Here is a 12,046-nt window from a genome sequence, read left to right as displayed (position 1 = left end):
ATGAAGGAGCATTTCAATGACCGAATTCTTTATCATCAGTTAACTTATGGTGAACTCATGAATTACACTCAAAAGGAAGGATTAAAGATCTATTAAGATCTTAAACTTCAAAAGTAGCTGAAATGGGAGATGCACAAGACAAAGAAAGAACTTGGCTCTTTTTGTCAACAATTTGATATTTCTTATGAAAAGCCTTCTTCCTCAAACACCAAACCTTGCCAAGACTAATCATCAGAAATTTTCAAAGTGATTTTGATCAAATACTTTTGGAAAGTGTCTTGCTTTAAAACAGAGAGAAAATTTTCTGAAATATTTTGAAGATTGGAAAGTTGAGGTATTTCAATTTCAGGCTCAGGGTCTTCTTCTTCTTCAGAAAATCTCTTAAGAAGATGTTGTATGATAGCTGAGTTTTCTGTTTGCTTGGCTTGGAGTTGTTTAAGTTCGGTTTTGATGGTTTAATCTCGGTTTGGAGCTCTTGGATGATCGAAGTAGGGGTTTAGACTTTATTTGTTTTGGCTTTTTGAAGAATGGCCGTGAGGTCATAGGTGTTATTGGCTTTTGAAGAAGGGTTAGAGGGCGAGGGCTCAAAAGACTCTTAGAGTTTCAGAAGATAATCCTTTTGGACTTGGGGATCTTGAATGTGGTTAAGAACCTCAAGAAAGAACTTATATATATATATATATATATATATATATATATATATATATATATATATATATATATATATTCCCTTCAATTAAAAACTTTTCAATTTAATGCTCTGTAATTTTTTTTAGTATTATAATTTATTTTTTGAGATATGACAAAAAAATCACAATTTAATTTCTCTATTTTTAATGAGAAACAAGTTAATCTCTAAAGTATGTTTTTGTTAATAGAATAGTCATTATGTTACATTGAAGCAATCAATATAAATTCGAGAAATTAAATTGTTACAAATATTAAATCTATGTAGGCTAAACTATTATAAAAAGCGAAATTTGATGGACTTTTGTAATTTACCTTAAACAGAACCAGTAACTCCAAGGCAATTCAGTTATTTTACAATTTAGAAAAGCATTCTTTGTCCTGAGCATTCTCTAAGGCTGGTAATAGTATCAACATCGTGATCTCCTTTTTATTGTTGGATGTCAGTATTCCCCTTTCCTTCCAAAATATTTGCTGCTTCAATGCTATCATTAATAATCTAATGACCCTTGATATAACTAAAACTTCAGAGTTCAAAAGAAGAGCTAAAGCTAGAAAAAATTGTTACATTTTGTTGATGCAGAGCATGTTTGCCTAACTAGCTAAACATATTCTCCAGAAATGATGGCATATAATTGCTTGGCTGTCCATGTTGATTCGACCAGGCTTTGCAGTGGAACTGCAATCTCTTCTGCAATTGTCATTAACAAAACCCTGCATTCTGCAACATAAAAGTTCATGTAATAACTGTAAAACTCATTCTTAAAAGAAATGCTAAAGCCTGAAAATTTTGTTGCATAATCTGCATGTTTGATTATACTCGGTATATTTACATATATTGTATGCCATTAAGAAGATTTGCTAACCTGGAATCTTACTGAAATTAAGCAATGACATTGAAGCAAGAACCTTGTGCTCGATCCGGTGACCATTTTCCAAGCTTTCTTTCAGATTAGATATGAGGGCGGAGAAGGCAGAGAGGTGGAACTCGGCATCAGATAGTGCAGAAAGTGCACAGCTCAACCATGCAATAGTGGTTAGGCATGCCTTCACTAAATCTAAGTTTCCAGAAGCTAAGCACTTTGAAATGACCTCTAAGAATGATTTCCTTCCATTACCAAGTAAAGATGTTGACAAGTTCCTGAGCCACTCATCGATAGTTTCTTCATCTTCCTATAATTTTTACAATAAGAACTTCAGATAAATGATTCAGCGATTCTTCTAAAACAAATGAATCAAAACTTCAATTTTTGTGTTTCATAATATTTAAATGTTTATGCTTAATATAAAAATGCAAAATATATTTCTAATATTTTATGTATAATAACATCAGGCAACTTCACTCATGAAGCACTTTTCAAACCAAATCAGAGGCCACCACGCATCAGATCAGTAGCAAGGTACCATGAGAACTTGGGTGCTGAGTTTACACACCAAACAGGAAAACACCACACTTTTGCCTTCAATTTATTCAATCATGACACCTTTTCACTCTTCGCTTACACTAACAAATCATTATGCTGTAAATATATGCAAAGTTTGTAGAAAATATGACAACCAGGATAAACATTTTTGAAAGCAATTCTGATCATTAAATAGATATGTACAGATTTTCTGAATAATCAATTACCGTTAGAAGGAGATATAGAGAGAGATTTGTAGAGAAAGGAACATAGGCATCAACATACCAATAAAAAAGAGTCATCAAGTGATAAATTGTATTCTTGAGAATTCATTTCATAATTATTGTTAAACCCTGATTGCTTTAGTATCCAACTTTCTGTCAATGACTTCCCAGAAGCAGAAAAACGTCCTCCCAAGGCAAGAAGAGCTCTGCAAGACTTTTCTCGGATCTTCTCATCAGTTAAACTATCTTCTAGCGCTGCTGCAATGGCATCAACAGCTTCCTCTCTGTATATGCTATACTTCTGAGGTTCAACCTACAACAGATGACACATATCAGCAAGATCACGGTCAAAGTTTCTGAAGTAGCAGTTTGGATGGATGGAACAAAAGGTCCGCAAAAATGGATAAAATGAATGAATTTATATCATCAAATTTCTGCTCAAGCAGCATACCGAAAGATCAAGATGCAAAAGAAGTAGAGCAACCCAGGGCCTTTGCTCAGGTGGAGAATTTTGAAGATACATGAGCAACATGTGCATTGTATTCATTATCTCCTCATTCCGCAACCCACTTAAAAATAATTTAACATCCTTCCTCCTGTAACATGAAAACAAGATATTGTTGCTATGGCTCATCAGAACAGTGTCCATGAAAATGTGATTGATTGCTTTTTGACTTCTGGTAGAAGAAAAAATTATATAGGGATAAACTAATTAAAAGAGAATATGGGGGGTGGGGGGGTGGGTGTGGTGTGTTGTTTTAGTTTATGCTTCTTGTTTATGAGCGTGTATGACTCTAAAAAGGAGGAAGTGAAAGATATTGCGGATTAGAAAATGTAACAATTCTGGCTCGAATTACCAGTAGTGACAAGTTTAGAGAGACAAATAACTGCAAAGAAGACACAAAGCCGAAGAAACACAACCCGTCATTCTCTTCTAATTTTCTACTAATCTAAAAATTATTAAAAGAAAGCTTTGAAGAAAGAGAATTGAAGAATGTCTTTTCCAGCAATCACATCATAAACAGACCAAAGGGAACAAAATCCCACACATCTACAGTACACTTAAAGGGATAGCGTTGGAATATTGAAGTGCGAACAAAGTCTCACATTGGTGGTGCATGAGAATTATATTATAAAAGGCACAAAGAATTGATAAACCAAATTAAAATGGCTCAGACAATTTTGGTGACAGCCCAATTTCAAGCCCAGTTTAGCATCGAAGCTTTCCTATTTGTTGATCCATAATTTTAGGCCCGTGATTTTCAACATGGTATTTGTGCAGTGAGGCCCAACGGTTTAGACTTGTGAGCTAAGTCAAGAGGAGCCAAACTCAGGTGGATCCACACAAGCTAGTCAAGAAGAGTTAAACTTCAAGGGCAGATGCAATAGGAGTCAGATCCAAGTTAGATGGATCACCCTATTCAATAGCAAGTAACAACTACCCACATCAGAAGGGCATGAGAATTATAAAGGGGAAGTACTGAAATATTGAAGGTGGGAACAAAATCCTACATCCCCAGGGCATGAGAATTATAAAGGGCATATAAGTGCAGGTACACACCAAACCAAAATGGCTTAGGCAAATTAGGTGATGGCCTAGGCAATTTAGGTGATGGAGAGCCAATTTCAAGCCCGGTTCAGCATGGATGACTGTCTGTTTATTGACCCATACTCCTAGGCCTGTAGTTCTCAACAATTACTAAGAAAAAACATTACATACCTGCTAAGACAAAGTAATTCAGTCATCAGAAACACTGCATTTCTTCTAGAATTAGGATGCTTGCTATGGAGTAGCTCAAAGAGGCACTGTTTATCAATCTTTTGGGCTATCTGATTTCTGCAACTTCCATCTGCTTCGATACAACAGGATAAGAAAGCTACCACTTGCGTTTTCTCTTCCACATTTCCCAATTTAATCCGCCTAATAAGAAATTCCAAGCCTCCTATAGAGACAAGGTGTTTGGCATTTGCTAATCTTTCCTTCCTTCTGAAAGTAGTAAGAAGCCTCTCTAATATAAGCATTGCGGTTTCATCCCTTTGCCTTGAGTCATGCTTTCCTGAATTCCTAAATATTTGAGAGGCAAGAGCCAATAGATGACTACAATGCTCCAATTTCCAACCATCAATAATACGCTTCAAAATAAAATTGGTAAATGGCACAGTTGGACATTCCAAAGTTTTCCCTGTTACAGGACATGTTCTGTTTCGCAGATTAAACCATTCCCTGATAACTTCTTTCTCAAAGGTTTGTCCAGTCTCCAGGGTCACTGGTTCCTCAAATAACTTTCCAGAGAGGGGACAAATGAAGTCCTCAGGTATGCTTGCAAGAAAGGATCCTTTATCAAAATATTCATAGGTTCCATCTAACTCTGCGTTTTGAGAATGCAGTATTAACAGCGAATCTAAAAATTAATATAATGGGAGAATTACTACTCATAACATGTTCCCTTTAACTTACCTTCATAAGAATCCAATGCATTGACAGGCTGCAATTGGAAAGAATAAATCGCAGAAGGAATGAGCAGAGACAAATTAACAGAAAGCATTAAACGAAATACGTAGTAGAGAATTGGTACCTCACTGGCGTGTGAAAGAGCAGAAACAGTTAGATCACCAGAATCCTCAGTTTGTTGCAGTTCAAAAACCGATTTTGCTAGGTTTTTGAGGATCAACTCATTTGATTTTGTATGTGAAAACGTGTTTACCATATGACCATCTCCTGCAGTTTCTTCTTGTCCATTAGAGTTACACCTCTCACCATTGATGTCAGCTTCTAGAAAAGCACTCACTTTAATCAACTTCCATTCTTCCTTAGATGCTGATAAGAGCCCATGATCCTGCAGAAGCATTAAATTATTAGGAGCAGGAATTAATTCATTTGAGAGAGAGAAAGAACGAAAATAATGCATTTAAGCATTATCATCGTCTCATGCAGACCTTACATGGCACCAAGAGCTATTTTTAATATGCAATGAATCATGAGAAGTCTTGAAGTTCTTTGTGAATGTGGTACAATAATTAGATAAACAATACTATCAATTTATAGGTTATGTATGCATCAATAATGACGTATGCCCAACATGTGAAGTCCTGTACTTCAAGCTTCTTTCCCATCTAGTAACATCCCTAGAATTACAACGGGGTGTCACCTAAGGTTATTTCATGTATGTACATGATATGGAAAAGAAACAAACATTATAAATGATACAAAAGAAATAATAATAATAATAATAATAATAATAATAATAATAGAAAAACATGACGTTTCCTTACAGAAAGGATTGTGTTATCTTCTTCATTCTTGCAGTAATCATTGCCCATATCCTGATCCAGATATTTAACAATTTCTGAAGGATATGTCAATGTTTGTTTGACTTCAGCAGCAGAACCATCAGAGGATGTTGCAACATTATTGAAGTTATGTGCCTCCCCATCATATTCAGCTTCAGGTTTACTTGAATGGCCAAATACAGATTCATACAGCTTCTTACTAACCATTGGCTGAGGTGAGAAATTATCAGAAGATCTACTGAGACCTGAAGAATGATCCTGTGAATCTGCCTGCTGAACTTCCTGAACAGACAAGGTAGGGATATGTATAGAAGGAAGTGAAGGGGCTTCAACCCCCTCAGTAAGCCAGTCCTTGTAGTAAACTGCCAGCTGGTAAGTACTGGAATCCAGAATTTCATTATAAACTTTGTCAAGAAGTTTAAGTTTCCTCATCTTGCTTGGTGTGTTCAGAAGAGAATCAGCTTCCTGATTGTACCATCCCTTCAAATGTGAAAGATGTGGAAAAAAAAGATAGTCCCACAGTTCAGTCAACAAAAGTGTTCGAGCTGGAAATGGAGAATCACAAAATACTTGCAAAAGATATCTAGCTGAAACCCTATCCTTCTTCTGTAGCTTATATATCACACTGAGGTAAAGATGAGCACAAGCTGACAGCCTGGAATTCGGAATTCCTGATGTATATCCATCTTTCAAACCATTCGAGTTCAAACTTGTGATCATGCGTAGCTGCAGTGAAGCTTTTTTCAAATCCTTTGTGCTTGCAGCCTCCTCAGTAGCCTTTTCCACTATGTCAATTGCTTGTTCAAGATTGGTAATGACTTTGCTCTTAATGTTGTGGTCTTGTCCATTTTCCATAAAATTAAGGGAAGAGAAACAATTGTGACAAAGCGTGCTACGGAATTCCTCATCTTTCAGGAAACGCTTAATGTAACCATTTAAGATGGAGACCATGGCTCTGACAGCAACTTCATCAAGAGCAAGTTTAGAAAATGGAAGTGAAAGATTCTCATGCTTCATTCCCTGATCATCTTCAAAGTTCTTGGCATTCTTGGAACTTCTAATGGAACTGTCGTAAGATGGATCAGGCTGTCTCATGCTTTTCTTATTGCTATCAGTAAATGCTGTATATTTTAGCAAATTTTTGTTAGAATTGCTACTTCCTGTCTGATCTACTTTTATATTGTTTCCTTTCTTTTCTATGTACATCTGCTTCCACCTATTTCCTTCAGCGGATTTCTCACTCGTCTCTGAATTATATGCTCTATCAGAATATATATCCTTAACTCTCTCATCTTCTTCCACACCAATCTCAGTTATTTCACAGCCATCACTATCTTCTGAATTAAGTGTCTTATTATTCTGGACATCATTTGAAACTCGGTGGACAGGTCTTTCCCAGGTTTCTATCTTTGATTTTCCATCTATTTTTTCCCTTGAAACCAGATTATCCCTAGGTCTCCTGCTTAAGCTACTATCACTTCTTGGCAATTCACCTCTCAAAACGTATCGAGAAACATCAGATCTGGTCCTTTCAGTCTTAATTCTGCGGCCTGATAGACCTGATGGAGAGTAGGTCTTTGATTTGTCTCGAGAAGGGTGAAGAGACTTAATCACAGCTTCTGCTCGGAATGAAGCTCTTGATGTCATCCCTGATCTTCTTCCTCTAAACCCTTCCTCTACAAGAAGGTCCTCCAAAGATGATGCCATTTCTGCTGATAACAGAATCTACCTCACTGTAAATTTGTACCAAAGAAAATAGAAAGAAGCTAAATCCAACATCTTCTTATGAACCAAGAACAGGCATGAATAAAAAATCAAGAATTATGGATAAACATGAAACCAGAATAAAACATGTTCTTATTCTCTATCAGAAAAATCTGTCAGTTACTTCAGATAGGACATTTCTTTTTCTTCTCTAACTTACAAATTCATTTTTTCAGTCGACAGAATACATAATTAATTTGACAAGTTTTCCTACACTGACAAGCTGAAAAACATTTGCTTGTTAGCATTATTATTAACAACTACACATTCACTTCATAAAAAGAGACAGAACTAGAATGTGTGAAGTTTCAAACTATAACTAGCAACTTAATCAACCACCTAAAAATATGAATTGAAGCACGCATCTCTTTAACAATTTTGAGTTCCATCTTTTGATCAAACACATGGTTAGAAAGAATTTCTGTCAGAAATCTACAACTTCACTACAGTAATCATATTATAAATGCATATTACAACCTAATTCTCAATTATAGTCAATCATTTTCGACACAAAACAGAAACAAGAGAAGAAAGACATAATCTTTAATAGCATACAAAACAGAAATACATATCATTCTTTATAAAATTCAATAGCAAAATCAAGAATTCCCCTACCATGAAGCTACTTTTCACGAGCGAATATCAAACAAATCGCATTATTTTTGCGAAACAACTTGTGGGTTCGACTTCTTTTGCGATGATTAGAGGGAATGTAGGAGAATATTAGGAGGGGAGGAGAACGGAATAAAGAAGATGCTTGATGAGCAAAACCCATTCAAAAAAAGGTGGTGTGCGTTGTCTATAAAGGACTGCAAAACAGAGGAAAAAACAAAGAGAAAGAAAGAGAAGGGTAAATGTAGAGGGACATTACAATAGGCAGCAAGGGAAACAGCAGGAGCGATGAATGACAAAAGAAAGATGACAAAAGAGGGGGAGTGTTTATGGAATGGAGACTTTGATAAGTTAAATGAAACATTGACTGTTTCAAGATGCTTTCTTCCATATAACAATGATAATGTTGTCTATTCAACGGTCTCAACTGCCGCCCCCTGCCCTGTCCGTTTACTTGGTTGTATAATTATTTTATTACCAAAAAAAATAACTTAACTTAACATAAAATTATAATTTATTTTATTTTGTAAAATAATTTATTATAAATTAATTAATTAATTATGAAAATTTTATTAATTTAAAAAAAATTCATGTAAATATATATATATATATATATATATATATATATATATATATATATATATATATATATCTTTAAAATATATATATTTAACTTGAGTTTTTGGATAGCTTATGAGCCTAATGATATTTAATAGTTCAATACGAGATTTATCCAATTGATCCAACAATTGTAAGACTCACTCAATAAAAAGAAAAATTCTTTATTAAAGATAAGTAATCTTAGTAGGATTGTCAAATATAGCTGTCACACCCTACCCCTATGTAAGGCATGACATGATTCCGTAGTATCCCTAATAAATTATCGAATTTCATCTACCAATAATATATTAAATATACTACAAGAAATTTTAACGAAACAAATGCATTTTTAAATTTAGCGTGGTGATAAAATTTTATTTTAAGTGCTTTTAACCCATGTATGAGTCATGAAACTTATTAGGACTAATTGGGTATTTTTAAAATTTTGTAAAAAATTTGCGTGGTTACGAATAAAACTGAGCGAAAATAGTTTTTCAATTTACCTGCAAAGAAATTTTCAAGATATATCCCAATCCAAATTTCAACCAACTCACAAACCAATCCAGCAATCAAATTCAATTCATCTCAACTCAGTATATTTGCAACAAAACTCATCATACGGAATTGATTCATTAGTTTCAAATTCATAAAGAAATTTAAAAGGTACACACATTGGGATAATAAAATTAATTTTTCAACGTATACAAGTAAATAAAATTTCTCAATAATATTACAATATTCTGTATTTGATTATATACAAAAATAATATTACAAAAGTTTTCATACAACTGCTCGAACGTACTTATATACACATAATTACATACTTATATCAAAATTTAGTATCTAGATATATACCTACTCTATACCCAAAATAAATCCAATCTGTTTTCAAATCGCAGTTTCAAGTAATCTCACTCAGCTGCTCTATTCTGTCTTTCACCTGCGACAGCATACAAAGCTATCGCTGAGCGATGAATTCAGTTGTACATAACTATAATTTAAAATGTAATACATAATACATTGACAAAATCATAACAAAGAATTTAGAAATATTTAATTTCATCACAATTCATAAAATCAAAATCAATACTTCCATTTAATGTAAATCATTTATTTAAATGACATTGATCAATAATTATAATTCTCCAAATCATAAATGGAAATTGAACATTCCCATCAATTATGGAAATAAATATTGAATTTCACTAAACAGGGAAAAGCATGAAAACATAAATCAATTGCAATATATAGTCTCTTTTAAATCATTTGTGCAAAAATATCATTTAGGTAATACAACGGCTCACTTTCAAATTCATTTTTATTCTCACTATCTTAATGCAAGATTAATCCGTAAGGGTCATCTTCGAAGTGATTCTTACAACCTATGGTAGGGGAGATCGAATTGTGCACATTCCATCCATAACACCATAACAAATTAAATTTCAAAAAGGGCCATCTTCAACTTAGATCTAACCTCTGATAAGAAGAAGATCTAATCATCAATGTGCACATACCATGGTACTCAAAACAAAGCTAACACCAGTATCTCCTTAACAAATGAGGGATGGGTAATAATCATGTCGAGCATTAGTAGTGAGATACAACATAACATCCGAAAATTCATTGCCCCATTTTTGGGAGCATAAAATCACAATACAAATCAATTTCATTGTCAATTTCAATAACCAATAATTTCCATGCTCATCACAATTCAAAACATAATTTGTCCATTTCCTATGTAAATCTTATTTCAATCACAATTTTCCAAAGCCAATTTTATTCAATCCACAACAATACTCAATAATTGTTGAAATCTAAACTCATTCATACCATAAGAAAATTCAATAATTGTTGAAATAAATTCAGTACTTGGTAAACATAATACATAAAGAAAATAAAATCATTTAATCACATAAATATGCAAAACATTATCAATTGAAAACTAGTTGTGCACAAATCTCTTTGGTTGTCTTGATCTAATCTAATTGTTCCTCTTTCCTTGAGTGGCTCCTTTCCAACTGAAACACAAAATTTTAAAGTGTTTTAATACTCCTTCAATTATTTCTAGGAATTAATCCAACAATAATTTTATTTTTGCCTACTAAATTTACCTATTAGGTTTCATAAGATGAATTCTTGTATTTATGGTTATGGGATTACTATTCATTATACTATTCAAGTCAAAGTATTGACTTTTTCATTTTTAACAGATATTTTAGTCCTAAATGCACTCATATACCACATTTTGAGTGTCAAATTTGTTGGCATTGATTACCATTCTAAATTCAAAGCTTATTGGGAAATAATTCAAAAATTCAGATTTGGTCTTCCAAATTTTACTGTCCCATTGACCTTTCTACAGTGGAAATTTGGCTAAATATTCATCATCAAAATTGTTACTTTTTGTGTCTAATTTATTTCCCTTTTTGAATCACTCCATTTGGAGTTTTGTAACTCAAGTTATGCTATTTTTAAGATGGCTGATCGGATTGGTGCAAAACACAGAAATTTTGGGCAACTAGGGTTCTGGCAGTTTTAACCAACTAACTTTGGTTGATAATTCGACTTAGTTATGGGCAGAATTTGGGTTTGTTTTCTTCATGAAAGTTGTGGTACTATGTCATAGCTTTCCAATCCTGAAAGTTGTGGTACTATGTCATAGCTTTCCAATGGTATAAAAATTAGGTCATTTGAACCTTCCTACACCAAGTTATGGCCAAATGAACAATATTCATTTGGTCAATTTTTCGAGGTCCAGAATAAGTTGTCTGGATTTGATCAATTTTTAGGTCATCTTAGATTGGTTTTCTAGGCAGGGTTTGTAACACCCTCCCTGTAGCAACTCCGTACATTCTACTGTTCTAGTAACCGGTGTCGGTCCGGACAGCTAGAACGTCCAGAAAAATATTTAAACTAAAGTGATGGACCATAACTAACTCAAATATTGATAAGAAAAAAAATTTAGTAAAAATTTTCGAAATAAAATACAACCAAGTTAAACGAGCCGGTGCCCTAGCGATGGGTAACCCAGAGGGAAGTTGCGGTTCTCGCAACTAGGAGCCCTAGACCCGGGGGAAAAATTATAAAATAATTTTTGGGACTCCAGAGAAGGGTTATTGAGGTTCCTATGGCATTAGAATGCCAAGAAAATATTTAGAAAAATTTTTCAATCGGTATAGACAATTTTGACCCGTTAAGCCAAACGGAGGGCATTTTGGTCATTTCGCCTTCAGAGGTGATTTTTGGCCAACTTGTCCAGTTAAGTAAATAATTAATATGACATAAAATATGAATAAACATTACTAAAAATTAAATTGAAATTGAGTAGTGAATAAAAGAAAAGAAAATGAGAAAAAAAGGCTTATTTATGACATAATGTGATGTCATTAAAAGCTACCACCAATTGCATTCAAAAAACCATTTAACTAACTAATAAAAAGAGATAAATATGACTAAAAATTAAAG

At 33.7% G+C, this 12,046-nt stretch overlaps 1 protein-coding gene and 1 pseudogene across 1 annotated transcript; one reads left to right on the top strand and one right to left on the bottom strand.

Annotated features, from left to right (window-relative positions):
- Window positions 1–848: 848 nt before the first annotated feature.
- On the bottom strand, window positions 849–8,327 carry LOC110653464 (putative E3 ubiquitin-protein ligase LIN-1). Its single transcript, XM_058146275.1, has 9 exons — window positions 7,985–8,327; window positions 5,588–7,338; window positions 4,891–5,151; window positions 4,773–4,800; window positions 4,035–4,683; window positions 2,766–2,910; window positions 2,376–2,627; window positions 1,554–1,860; window positions 849–1,408 (listed from the first exon to the last, which is right to left on the bottom strand). Exons 2-9 carry the CDS (start codon window positions 7,310–7,312, stop codon window positions 1,290–1,292), a joined length of 3,486 nt encoding a protein of 1,161 aa, XP_058002258.1. The 5' UTR covers window positions 7,313–7,338; window positions 7,985–8,327; the 3' UTR covers window positions 849–1,289.
- Window positions 8,270–12,046, top strand: part of LOC131179430 (protein FAR-RED IMPAIRED RESPONSE 1-like) — a 58,920-nt pseudogene continuing 55,143 nt past the window's right edge.

This window comes from Hevea brasiliensis, chromosome 4 (genome assembly GCF_030052815.1).
Source record: "Hevea brasiliensis isolate MT/VB/25A 57/8 chromosome 4, ASM3005281v1, whole genome shotgun sequence".
NCBI classification, from domain to species: domain Eukaryota; kingdom Viridiplantae; phylum Streptophyta; class Magnoliopsida; order Malpighiales; family Euphorbiaceae; genus Hevea; species Hevea brasiliensis.
The sequence above is the reverse complement of the archived record's forward strand: the minus strand, read 5'-3'. Positions and strand labels throughout refer to the sequence as shown.

Bases quoted from the DNA above. Each gene is read 5' to 3' on its own strand.
- LOC110653464 (XM_058146275.1), bottom strand. From the start codon at position 7,312: ATGGCATCATCTTTGGAGGACCTTCTTGTAGAGGAAGGGTTTAGAGGA. The intron at 4,684-4,772 runs GTAAGTTAAAGG...CTCAAAACGCAG, and splicing joins TGCATTGGATTCTTATGAAG to AGTTAGATGGAACCTATGAA. The intron at 2,911-4,034 runs GTATGTAATGTT...TTCATGTTACAG, and splicing joins GAATTACTTTGTCTTAGCAG to GAGGAAGGATGTTAAATTAT.